The sequence below is a fragment of the Dromiciops gliroides genome, chromosome 1, assembly GCF_019393635.1.
Source record: "Dromiciops gliroides isolate mDroGli1 chromosome 1, mDroGli1.pri, whole genome shotgun sequence".
Lineage (NCBI taxonomy): Eukaryota > Metazoa > Chordata > Mammalia > Microbiotheria > Microbiotheriidae > Dromiciops > Dromiciops gliroides.
Genome location: NC_057861.1, coordinates 348,002,728 through 348,016,164, shown reverse-complemented (window position 1 = coordinate 348,016,164; position 13,437 = coordinate 348,002,728). Strand labels below are relative to the sequence as shown.

Sequence of the window (13,437 nt, the reverse complement as noted above, 5' to 3'; positions counted from 1 at the left end):
AATATAGCTAATCTTCTATGTTATTTCTGCAAATAAATACTGGAAAGAAAATTTTAACAACTTTTGTCATAACAAAATTCTACTTTGTTTCAAATTTAGAGATAAAACAAGATAGTTCACGATGTAGAAGCAGATCAGCCAAATGGTTACTTTGAATGGGACTCTCTCAGCTAAAACTTTGTAGTATAAAGAGTGGCAAAAATATTCATGTTTGAGTGGAAAAGCAAATCTTATAGTTACTTAGAAAAGGATTCTCCTTTATAACTTTGTAGCACAAACCAGGGCAAATATAATGCATTAAAAATAAAACTGCTAAGTCATTTTCCAAATATATCCCAAATTTAGCACTGTTTCTTATAATTTTAGAGTTTAAAATCAAAGAACTAAAATAACCTTTAACATTCCTTACATTTTGGGGGGAGGCAGCTAGGTGGCACAGTGGATAGAGCACAGGCCCTGGATTCAGGAGGACCTGAGTTCAAATCTGACCTCAAACACTTGATACTTCCTAGCTGTGTGACCCTGGGCAAGTCACTTAACCCTCATTGCCCCACCAAAAAAAAAAAATCCTTACATTTTTAAAATTTGAGATTCGACTTTAATATAATAAACATACCTTCATATAATCCTTGATCAATCGAGCTGCCTTCACACCAGTTTCCATATTAAAACTGATGTCAACTTTCACTTCTGTCTCCTGGTCAGTGAGTTTTATTATTGGTACCTGAAAAAAAAATTTTTAAGGAATTACTGACTCACTATGTAATACTTGTAGTAATGAGATTTTTCAAAATTGCTAGTTTCTATATATTTTAGGAAATAAAAATTACAAACACAGCTGGACAGAAGAGACTTAGCAATAATGCCTCCATTAATGAGGATACTACAAACCTACATCATCTGGGAATTTTAAATTGTATTACTAGAAATGTAAAAAATGTAAAGAAAACTAATATTGCCTTTCAGAAAAACTATAAACACATAGTACTTTGCATATAGTACATATTAGTAACAACATTACAGTGAGGTAATACGTTAATTTAAAGTTCTAAAGCTATTTTTTCTTTGATTCAAGTTTTCTTATACAACCAAATGACTACTATGCTAATGTTTTATAGAATTTCACATGTATAACCTATATCCCATTGCTTACTGCCTCAGGGAGGGGTCAGGGGAGGGAAAGACAGAGGGATAGAATTTGCAACTCAAAACTTTAAATAAAAATGTTTATTATTATTAAAAAATTAAGTTCTAAAGCTGAAAGGGATCTTAAAAACACATCTAATTTTTACCAATGAGAAAACTGAGCCCCCCAAAGATAAAGGAATGTGCTCAAGGTCACACAGTTTAGCATTATCATCATCATTGTAATAATTATAAAAATAACTAATATTTACATATTTACATAGCACTTACTAAGTGCCAGGATTTGTGCTAAGCACTTTATAGTTCTTATCTCATTTGATCCTCACATAACAAATCCAGGAGGTAGGTCCTTTTCTTGTCACTATTTTGCAGATGAGAAAACTAAGGTAGAGAGAGGTTAAGTGACTTGCCCAGGGACACCTAACTAGTAAGGATCTGAGGCTGAAACTGAACTTAGGTCTTCTTGATTCCAAATCCAGCTTTCTATTCAGTGTTTTCATTCTAGCTGCCTCATAATTAGTGACAGAGCTGAAACAGTACCATGCATGACTACACCAAAATGCTTTCACATGAAAGTACAACTCAGGGGCAGCTAGGTGGCGCAGTGGATAAAGCAACGGCCCTGGAATCAGGAGAAACTGAGTTCAAATCCGGCCTTAGACACTTGACACTTACTAGCTGTGTGATCCTAGGCAAGTCACTTAACCCCCATTGCCCCACAAAAAAAAGAAAGTACAACTCCATCAGTAAATGTAGATGACTGAGATCTCATTTATTCTTGTCTTTACAGAATGAAGAGTTTGGGAGCACTAGGTACCTTGGAGCAGAGAGGGTAAAAGTACACAAGAAATTTGACAGTGATATAAATTTATTTTGTCTATTACTAGTCTAAATTGTGTACTTAAATTAAAACCTCTTTTTTTAGGATTTCCAAACACTTTAATTCAGCTTTAATAATCCCAACAAATTTAACCTTCTATATTACCAGCAATTTCATCTCTCATCAATATAAAGACATAAAATGTTTTTACCCCTCTAAATACTACAAATAGTGAAACATAAGAATGAAATTTTATTCAGTATGAAAAATGAACAAATATTTAACAAAAGTTCCTTTGCAATTCCCCTATCTGAGAGCTTATACTAATACCACTGTTTTGGAGCTTACTAACATATCAGAGTACAACGAAAAATGCCCCTAGATTCCCATTTGCAAGGTCTCTAAATGATAACAAGATTTCTAACTTGAAGCATTTCTCTTCCTTCATAAGGAACAAATTAAGTTTAAGTAAAATTATGGTATTCTGCCAAGAAAACATTGATTGTTTACTAGCTCTTGTTCTACTTGTAATTAAGAATTCCATTAAGTTTATATACAGCTGGTGATCATGAATACAGAATACATTACAAAAAGACTGACATTATATACACCCAAATTTTAACACATACAATATCTAAATGTTGAAAAATTAAACATGTTATGTCATCATAATCTACTAGACCTAAACGGCTGCTTGTGCAAATAATTTTTTTAGTTCTTTAAACCCACCTGCTTCATTACTTTTAAAAAATACTTACTGTAGCTTTGTCAAGTACTTTAATGGAACATGGCTCAGCCACATTGTGTTTCCGTAGTGCTTGTTCCAACAGCTGTAAAGGAGGACGTTCCCATTTTCCAAAAACTACTAAGTCTATGTCACTAAACAAAAGATAAGAGTATATATAAATATATATATATCAATAATGCATGCAATAAATATATGAATAAATCATTCACTCTGTCTTTAGGAACATAAAATAATTCTATTAATTGGCACCACTGGTAAAAGGCAGTTTATTTCCCATTTAAAAAATGACATAGAATAGAGAAGACAAGTACTTTCCTAAAAATCCTACAGGTATAATTTAAAAACAGAATCCTTGTCTCCTGATTCATACTTCTGTGCTCTTTACTGATTATGGTTATTTTTCCAAGTCAAATTCACCTTGTGTTAACGTAATTTGGGATGTCCCTGGGTTTTCTAGAATCCTCATAAATTTCAAAGACTGTCTTTCCCTCAATCTGCAGAGTAGTTATAGGCCAGAAGAAGAGACATTAGCTCTTAAGAATCAAATTTAAATGAAATTTATTATTTAATTATGCCAAATCTTACCCACAATTATAGGTAAAAAGGCCTATAGTGGGGAAAATAGAGAATTATAAAAACTCATGTTTAGGATCATTGAATTGTAGAGTTAGATGGCTTAGATGCCAAGTAGTCTATCCTCTCATTTTAAAATAAGGAACTTGGGACCTTAAATAAAAACAAGACTAAAACTGCGAACTATGAACATAAAATTATAATCAAAACCTGAAAATCCATGATATTTCATTTCTTACCACCATTTCCCCCTAGATTCTTTACCAATCCTGATTTGGCTATAATCATGTAATGCATAATTTTGAAACTTTAAAAAGGTAAATACCACTTTAAATCTTTAATGCACATAAACACACAATATTTAATGGAAATTAAGAAACTAAACAAGTGAAAGTTTAGCTTAGAACTCACTTACCTAGTTGGAAGATAAAGCCCTGTACTAAAGCTGCCAAATATCTGAACCTGAAAGGCAAAGATATTCTTTACTAAAACATTTCAAGCAACTCATTATCGAAGTTCTGACTAATTAACAAGCTTAACATAAAGAGAAATACTTATTATTAGATACAAAGCCAAACAAGAATTTTAATAGTAAAACACTGGTATATGATATTTACACAAAAGTGATTGCTGAGTCAACATTTATAATATTTGAAAAATTGTGGAAAAGGGGGAAAGTACCAGAAGGCCAGAGAAGGACAAATCTTTTGATTTCCCCACTCCCTTATCCCCTCCCCCCCCCCCACAAGGATATCTGCAAACTACAGGCCAGTGAACTTCACTTTGATTCCCAGGAAAATCCTAGAATGAATCATTAAAGAGAGGGTTGGTAAATATCTTGAAAAGGAAAAAGTAACTTGAAAGAGCCAGCATGGCTTCATTAAAAATAGGTTATACAATATTAACATCATTTCCTTTTTTTTAATGAAATACTAAAATGATGAGGATTCCATAGATATTGTGTGTATCTATCTATACATACATACATATATGTGTGTGTGTGTGTGTGTGTGTGTGTGTGTGTGTGTGTGTATACACATACTTTAGCAAAGCTTTTGACAAAGTATCTCAAATTATCCAGGTGGAAAAGATGGAAAAATGTGGAGAACCAAATGCACCTAGATGGATGCAGAACTGGTTGGATGGTCAGCCTCAAAAAGTAGTTGTTAATGGTTCAGTCAGCAGTGTTCTGGAGTTCTGCAGTGTAAATACCCCAGAATGTGTGTTTGGCTCTGTGCTTTTTATCACTTTTATCTATAAGTTGGATGCAGATATGAATGGAAGACTTATCAAAGTTGCAGATGACATTAAAATGGGAAGGACAGCTAATACACTGAATGAGTCAGGATCCCAAAAACATATTAGCAGAACAGAGCACTGGGCTGAATCTACTAAGCTGAAATTTAACAAGAATAAATGTAGGGGGCAGCTAGGTGCCACAGTGGAAAAAGCACCAGTCCAGGATTCAGGAGGACCTGAGTTCAAATCCAGCCTCAGACACTTGACACTTACTAGCTGTGTGACCCTGGGCAAGTCACTTAACCTTCACTGCCCCACCCAAAAAAAAGAAAGAAAGAAAGAATAAATATAAATCTTACACTAACAAAAAGTTAACTTCATAAGTACAAGATTGAAGGAGGAACACTTTTATGACAAAGATCTGGAGGTTTTAGTGGATGACAAATTCAATATTACTCAGCAGTATAACATGGCTGTCAAAAAATGCTATGAAAAGAACCCATAGATATAAATATATTTAGAATAGCTCTTTTCTGGTGGCAAAGAATTGGAAACTGAGGGGATGTCCATCATTTGGGAAATGGCTGAACAAACTGTGACTGTAATTTTTTTTTTTTGCAAACTGTTTCTTCTTTCACAATACGACTAATATGGACATAAGCTTTACATGATTACACATATATAACCTAAATCGAAGGGAGGAAGAAAATTTGAAACTCAAACTTCTAGAAAATGAATGTTAAAAATTATCTTTACATATAATTGAAAAAAATAAAATACTATTAAAGAAAAAATGAAAAACAAACTAACAAAAAATGCCATCTTTGGCTGTGTTAACAAAAAAAAAAAAAAAAGGAGGTAAGAGTTCCTCCAAAATAAAGTCCTAGTCAGACTTTATCTGGAGTACTGTGTTGAGTTCTGGTCACTTCATTTTAAGAAGTACATTAATAAACTGGAGAGATTCCAGGTGAGGGAAACAATCATTATGAAGGGCCTGGAATTAATGTCATATGAGGAGTGGATAAAAGCAGCTGAGGATATTTGGCAAGAAGCAAAAAAGAGATGGGAAGAAGAGGGGTTTGAAGTGCTGTCAAGTAGAGATGGTGTTATTTTTACTGGTGGGTGCCAGAGGGTAAGTAAAATGAATAGAAATTGCCAAAAGTTTGATTAAGGCTTGATATTAAGGAAAAAGTTCCTAGCAATGAGAGCTGTCCAAAAGTGAAAATGTCTGCCTTAAAAAGTGATAGCTTTTTGCCCACTTGGAAGTCTTCATGCAGAATCTAGATAACCTCTGGTAAGGCATTTTATAGTGAGGATTCCTTTTAGGTAGAAATTAAAGTAGAAAGATGGCCACTGAAGTCCCTTTTAATTCTCATATTCTAAGATACCCTAAAAATTGGATTAGAAACAACAAAAAGGTATGGATGATAAAATAACAAGAATATGCATAGACTAACCAAAGTTTTGTTAAAGTCCTATTATGCAATGCTATAAGTGAGCTTTAAAAATCAGTTTATTTTTAGACTGCCACAACAAATTATCCATAAAATGAGTCATACATTAAAGCACTATAACTAGACAATCTCAATGTTTAAGAGCCTTAAGTAATAAGAATAACAGGTTGATTATATGCCAAGATACTGCCTAGGCCAATAAAGTCTAAATAAAAATGACTGATGTATTTATATAATTGTATATACATGTGGTTTTTCTCATTTTATCCTAAGGTAAAGAACACTGTAATTTCAATAATTTCATGGAATTGCAAAATAAATTTATCTACTGATGAAAATTCACCATTAAAAGAAGAAATCATTTTCTTACTACTAAATCAAAATCATTACAAATTCACTAAACTGAAAAGGTTTTGGTAGTAACTGACATTGGAAGCTTTCTTATTTTTTTAAAAGATTTATTGAAACTGGAAAAGCAGGGGCTAGGTGGAAGGACAAAAATCTTTACTATACATTTCGGCACTAAATTTTCTGATGGAAAACCAATGAAATTTATCATTCAATTTTTTGGTTTTGGTTTTTGGGTTTTTTGTGAGGCAATTGGGGTTAAGTGACTTGCCTAGGGTCACACAGCTAGTAAGTGTCAAGCATCTGAGGCCGGATTTAAACTCAGGTACTCCTGACTCCAGGGCTGGTGCTCTATCCACTGTGCCACCTAGCTGCCCCGTCATTCAATTTTTTAAAAAGGAAATTGTGAGGCATTAGCTTAGGTGATTGGGGTGGAGAGAGGGACAGAAACTGTTAAGTAAATGACTCAAAGAAATCCCTTTTTTTTTTTCTTTTTTTTTTCCCCCGGTGAGGCAATTGGGGTTAAGTGACTCCTCTAGGGTCACACAGCTAGTAAGTGTTGTGTCTGAGGCCGGATTTGAACTCAGGTCCTCCTGAATCCAGGGTCGGTGCTCTATATACACTGCGCCACCTAGGAATCTTTTTTTAAACACCTTATTGGAAGCCGAAGGAAAGCATCCATTGATAATAAAGGTCTCTTTTATGTATCAAAGGGAGAAAGGCAGCAAGATATGTAATTTGACCAGTGAGTAAAGTTCAAAAAATTACCCCAAGAAATCAAAATATACCCTAAACTAATTCTCTCTCTTTTCATTAAAGAAACTTCTCATTCTCAAATTGCCCCTTCATATGGCTAAGGCAGAGATAGCAACCAATGATAAACGTACAGGATGTTCCAGACTTTGTCTAGAGGTAGAAAAGTCACTTTGATGGGATGACACTGAGACAAAAGTTTTGAAGGAACTCAGTTGTGAAAATGGATAACTAGAACAAAATATGTAACCTAGCATTACAAACAGCTACTCTGGTGAACAACTGGCAAATGGCCAATAATTCTAAAATGCAAGAATGCTCTAAAATAGATGCTGAGAAATGATGAAATCTCATTTTCATAATGAGTAAGGTGGAAGAATCTATAACTGAATGCTCAAGTAAAAAACTTACTAGGAGGAATTCATGCTTGATTAACCTATTAAAAATTCTTTAAAGTAAAAGCCTTACATTTGGATAACAGTTTATAAAACTGACAGATTTTCTGAATAGCTATACTCCAATTTCTTTTAATAAACATTTAAATGCCTATTATGTTCAAGGTACTGTGCAAGGTATTAGGGATATCTTTATAAAATGTAAAGGTCAAAAAATGAAGAGAGGGGCAGCTAGATGGCACAGTGGATAGAGCACCAGCCCTGGATTCAGGAGTACCTGAGTTCAAATCCGACCTCAGACACTTAACACTCACCAGCTGTGTGACCCTGGGCAAGTCACTTAACCCCAAATGCCTCACAAAAAAAAAAAAAAAAAAAAAAAGAAGAAGAGATATGTCCAAGGTTAAACAGTTAATAGACGAGTCCAGACTTAAACTCAGGTTCTTCCTTCTATAATTCTATTCCCACTGTGCTGCTTTTCAGATGGCATGAGAGTTAAAGAAAATTAGAATGTTTGAGGAATTCTTCTTTTAACACCACAACCACAACAGGAAAAAGCCACCAGTCCATGACCTGAAGAAGTTTGCAAGATATACTATGTAAACAGATAATTAAACACAAGATAATTTGAAGAAGAGAGCATCACCAACTAGGAGCATCAGAAAAAGTAGATGAACTGGCCCTTGAAAGAGTTAAGAATCCAAAGAGGCATTGAGGGCAGGAAATGGTCAAGTTTGGGAAAAAGTAAACAGGTCAGTTTGACAGCACTGTGTAAAAAGCAGTGAAGTTAAGTTTGAACACAATCAGCCTAGGGCCAGAAAAGCAAGAGCTTTAAATGCTGGGCTAGATGTGTAGGCAATAAAGGAGTCACTGCAGATTTGTGGTCAGAGGAGTGACATGGCAAAGCTGTACAACAGGACTATTATTTTGGCAGCACTGTGGGTGGTGGATATGGGAAGGAAATGACTGAAGGCAAGAAAGCCAATCAGAAAGCTACTACAGAAGCCTGAAGGAAGGAAGTGAGAAGGGTCTGAACACCAAGGTGGTGGGAACTATGAATGGAGCAAAACTTAGAAATGGGCTGGATGAGGATGACTCAGTCACCCAGGTGACTGCAACGATAGTGGTGCCTTCAAGAGAAATAATGAAATCTGGAAGTGGAATAGGCTTAGTGAAGAGACTTATCAATAACTGCTTTAGACATATTGAGTCTGAAAGGCCCACAAGACATCCAGGCAAAAACAAGTAGCAGGAGACAGCTAGTGGGTGAGAGAAGCCTTGAGTTCAAGGAGAAAATTAGAGCCAGGTATTAATTTAGGAGTCACATGCAACAAAATAACAATTAAACCCATTAGAACTAATCACAAAAGAAAAAGAAGAATTAAGAGAAAGGGGGAAAGGGCCCAAGATAGAGCCGGGGAAAGGGCCCAAGATAGAGTCTGGGAAGAGGAGAAAAGGAGAAGGTAAAGAAATACTTGGTGAGCCAACAAAGCAGTGTAAAAAGCTACACAGTCAAATAGGAAGAAGGAAAACTAGGAGACAACAGTGTGATGGAAGCCAAAGAAGTGTCCTAAGGGGAGGGTGAGTTGTGTAGAGTTGTGATGAAAGCTATTGAAAGGTCAAGGAGAATGATGTAATTAAGAGACTATTAACCTATGAAAGAAGAGACAAGATAGTGACAGAAGCCAGATTTTGAGGAGTCAAAAAGTGAGTAGGAGTTGAAGAAGTTGAAGTAATGACTGTGGATGTCTTTTTTCTACAGGACTTTGGCTATGAATAACAAAAAAGATCGAAGAAAAAAAGGATGAAGAAATGGCATATTCCAGTGAAGTTTTGTTTCAATTTTTTAGGATGAGGGAGACTCCAGAATGTTTGTAGGGAGAGAAGTGGTAAAGAATTTGAACAGGAGAGAGAGGTTAACTAAAGAGAAGGTATCAATAGCACAAGCAGATTGTGGGCCATAGCAAGGAAAGCAACTTCTTTGTCAGAGACAGGGAGCAAAGGAAGAGACTATGGCATAAGAAAGAATGGGGACTATGAGTACAGAATAGAGAAGAGGGTGTATACAACAGATGGCCTCAACTTTCTTTAAAGTAGGAGTCATGGGTCTCTGTTGAGAAAGTCTGAGATAGGGTGATGTAGGAGAGGAGAAAAAAGGTTTTAAATGACAGGTATGGCAATGTGACTAAGACACTATCAAAAATGAAAGAATTAAAAAGCAGTAGTGAAGCATGTTGTTTTTTTTTTTTATTTCATTACCATGGCACTGAGAAGATTGTTTTTATTAAGGTTAAACAAGAAAAGAATGGAAAAGAGAAAGATAGAGGTATCTGGGAGAGGAATGCAGAATACAGTCTTATACACAAAGAATCTTTGATTTCACCGAGCACAAGGTACTTAAAAAGTGGGACTCCATCCACCCGAAACCTCCTTCAGTGGCTTAGTACTAAGTTACAAGAAAGGGGCTGAGACAAAGGGAAGTTAAATGATTTGCCCATGGTCACAAAGAGAAGTGTCAGAAGTAGGATCAGAACTAATTTTCTGATCCCATCCCAGGACTCTATCCACTATGACACACTGCCTTTACCAGAACTACTCCTATCTTCATAAATGATCTGGACAAAGATGTACAAAGAGTACTATCTAAAGACTGACATATTTAAGGCAAATAAAAATTAGTTTTATAGCAAAAATGCTAAATTTACAGAGTCCTTTAGAACAGAAACCATGCCTTATTTATCTTTTATCTCTTACAGTGCCTAGCACAGTGTTGGGCATGTAAGAGAGAAGTAGGTCAGGATAGTTTAGTAAATAAAGCTTTTCAAAATGTGCAAATAATAGTTCATCTTTAAAAAATATAAGGGGGGGGCTGCTAGGTGGCGTAGTGAATAAAGTACCGGCCTTGGATTCAGGAGGACCCAAGTTCAAATCTGACCTCAGACACTTGACACTTACTAGCTACATGGCCCTGGGCAAGTCACTTAACCCTCACTGCCCCCCCCCCAAAAAAAAACAAAAATTAAATTAAATTAAATTAAATAAATAAATAATGTAAAGGTCAAAAAATGAGGTGGTTTGTTTAAGGTTAAATAGTTAATAGAAGAGTCCAGGCTTAAACTCTATAATTCTATTGCTAATGTGCACTGTGCTGCTTCTTAGATGGCATGCAAGTTAAAGGAAATTAGAATGTTTGGGAAATTCTTAACTTTTAAGGAAGAAGAAAAAAAAAATCATACCTTTCCATTAAATGTCTGTTACTGGCACTCTGACTAGAAAATGGGTCTGATTCTTTATGGCAATTATATTTTTAAACTTAACTATGTAATTGTCCAGAAGTGTGAAAATACGCACTTACATCAGCCGTGGGCCAAAGATCTTTTATGACAGTTTCTATTCTTTTAACTACTTCTCTTCGCATAGCTGCTTCTTCGGGACAAGGGGACATGAAATTATAAAAGTCAATTATTTCTTCATGAAGCCTAAAAGGAAAGAAAAGGGAGAAGGAAAAAATCTTTACTATGAGTATAAATGAGCTTCCCAAGATCACTTAACAATACAGACTTATAAACAATATTATTAAAGCTATATAAATAAATCATAGGAATAATTTTAAAATCTTATTGGTTATTTTATACTTAAATGTATAAACCATACATCTGTAATAATAACTGGGCTAAACAAAACAAGTCACACATAACAATTTGGTTCTGAAGGTATAAACAGGGGAAGTAAGAAAAGTGGGGTAGAGGGAAAGGGAAATACAGGGGTGGGGGAAGGATATATAGGAGAGAAAAAGAAATATATACAATATACAATATGCAATATTGTAGGTAATCACAGAATTCTACTACAGCCAAACAACTTGAAGTCATTTAGAATTAGTATTGCTTAACTTAATTCACTAAACATCTAAAGGTATTTTCTCTAAAAGAGAACATTGGAGAGCAACAGCAAGAAATAATTTAAAAAGGTATTATCTTATTTTTATTTTTCTAAATCAAATCCTGAATAGCATGTCTAAAATAGAGATCTTCCAAAAGGTTTCCCTACCTCCACCTGCCTCCCCTCCCTGCCTCCAGCCATTTATCTTTCCAGTCAAAAATTTATGTTGGCAACTGATAGATCTCACCATTGGCCTTTATAGGAAAGAAGTACTGATGTCAATTTAGCACCACAGATGCCAAGAAACTAGCTTGATTGACATGAGTTTGTCATTTTAATACAGAAGTTAACAAGGAGGCAGAAAAGAGTAAAACTAGTACTACAGAACTTTTAATATATAAATTCACGTGCTTATATTGAAAAGCCAATATTTGGTAAATATAAAGATTCCATTGCTACTAAATAACTAACAAACCAACAATATTCTCTGATTTAAAGTATTCTGTAAAATAAAAAAGAAAAGCAAAATAATATCACTTTAATGTTAGTGTACTACATACAGACTCTGGTGCTAATGTCAACAAGCTATCCATTAAATGAATGTTTTCTGTCTGGTTCTTTAAAAAAAAAATACTTTAGGAAGATGGGCAGGAACCCATATTGAGTGTGGGTTACAGTATTTTAGCAGTCCATCTTTAAGGTCACCAGAAGCCAAAACTGCTTGAGTAATAAGAGCCAATGTTATTTGTTCATGATTTATGGAATGAAAATGATTGTAGCATTTTGTAATGCAATTAAACTGCATAAAATTTTTATTAGATGGTAATAAGCATCATTCAAATGTAAACACTACCTAAAAGAACAGAGTTAGTTAATCTAGAAGTATAAGGCAAGTTTAGCTTATTCTCTTGGCTTCAAGTAATAAATCATAGAAACCTGTGATCTCCTTCAGAGCAAGATATTCCCACAAAGCAGTTCTTAAACAAAATTAAATATCCTCCATTTTTTCACTTATCTTTATTACATTTATTACTGATTATGACCATATAAAAGAACAGTTAGGAGGAAATAACACAGGGATAGGACTCAAGACCTTCCTTCTATATCCTGCTACACCTGAACCCTGAGATGTGTTAAGACATATTTCCCCACTGGTAAAAAGGGAATAAGGGGTGGTATAAGAATAAAAATAATTTTCTGCATGGTGTCATTCAGTAAACATTTACTTAGTGCAATGAATGAAAGTCAGTAAGGGCTATGAAAATAAGTTTAAAACATTATATATAATTCAAGGTATCAATTGTTATTATTATAACTTCAGTTAATCCACACCAGCTAAAACATTCCAGAAATTCTCATTTCACTGACCTTCTAAGTTCAAGAGGAGAGCCTAAAGTCAAAAGACTTCTAAGAATTGAACTCAAAAATCAACACGTCTATAGAGGTAACCTAAAGAACTTTTCAAAAAAATATTATTACTGTACTACATACAGTTGATTTTATGAGTTTTCAGAAATTTTGAGAAAATGAGAAAAAGCACTGATTTAGTGGACAGCTCACTGAAGTCAACACCAGGAACTAAATGTAGTAGTACAGTAACAGTGTTTTAATTTTTAAATTTAAAAGCCAAAAACTAGGAATGAAGGAAATGGAACACATGACAAATGCAGCCAAATGTGCTATAACTAAGTACAAACTGGTGTAAGAGTTCTATTAAATCCACTAACCCCAAACCTGAAAATTTCTGAAACTTGCTACTTTGTTTTCAAGATAGTAAAAATATAAGTTTGAAGAAGCCAATATTCTGCTAGCTTCAGAAGCAAAAATTATATTACATTTTTAATTACTGCCTTTTTAAACTTGAGTAATTTGACAAATACTTCCTGACCATATGTCTATTTGTTTTTCACAATCATTTGCAACATTTCACATGTCTAAACAAGCAATTTTTTTAAAGATCTTTTTGTTCCCTTGACTATTAATGCTTCTTTCTAGCTTTCAACCTTTCTTGAGCTTTGTTTTTTAGGGAGAGGTTTGGGGCAGGGAGAGAGAAGAGATTATGGGTAAGGAATCTTTCTA

At 34.4% G+C, this 13,437-nt stretch overlaps 1 protein-coding gene across 2 annotated transcripts in view; it reads right to left on the bottom strand.

Annotated features, from left to right (window-relative positions):
• The window catches only part of TENT4A (terminal nucleotidyltransferase 4A), a 99,335-nt gene that overhangs the window by 31,642 nt on the left and 54,256 nt on the right, over window positions 1-13,437 (bottom strand). For both annotated transcript variants that reach the window (XM_043976017.1, XM_043976018.1), the window contains exons 2-5: window positions 10,832-10,955; window positions 3,703-3,749; window positions 2,725-2,845; window positions 617-724 (exon numbers count right to left, since the gene is read on the bottom strand). In XM_043976017.1, coding sequence (XP_043831952.1) covers window positions 617-724; window positions 2,725-2,845; window positions 3,703-3,749; window positions 10,832-10,955 — 400 coding nt within the window. The remainder of the gene's footprint in view (window positions 1-616; window positions 725-2,724; window positions 2,846-3,702; window positions 3,750-10,831; window positions 10,956-13,437) is intronic.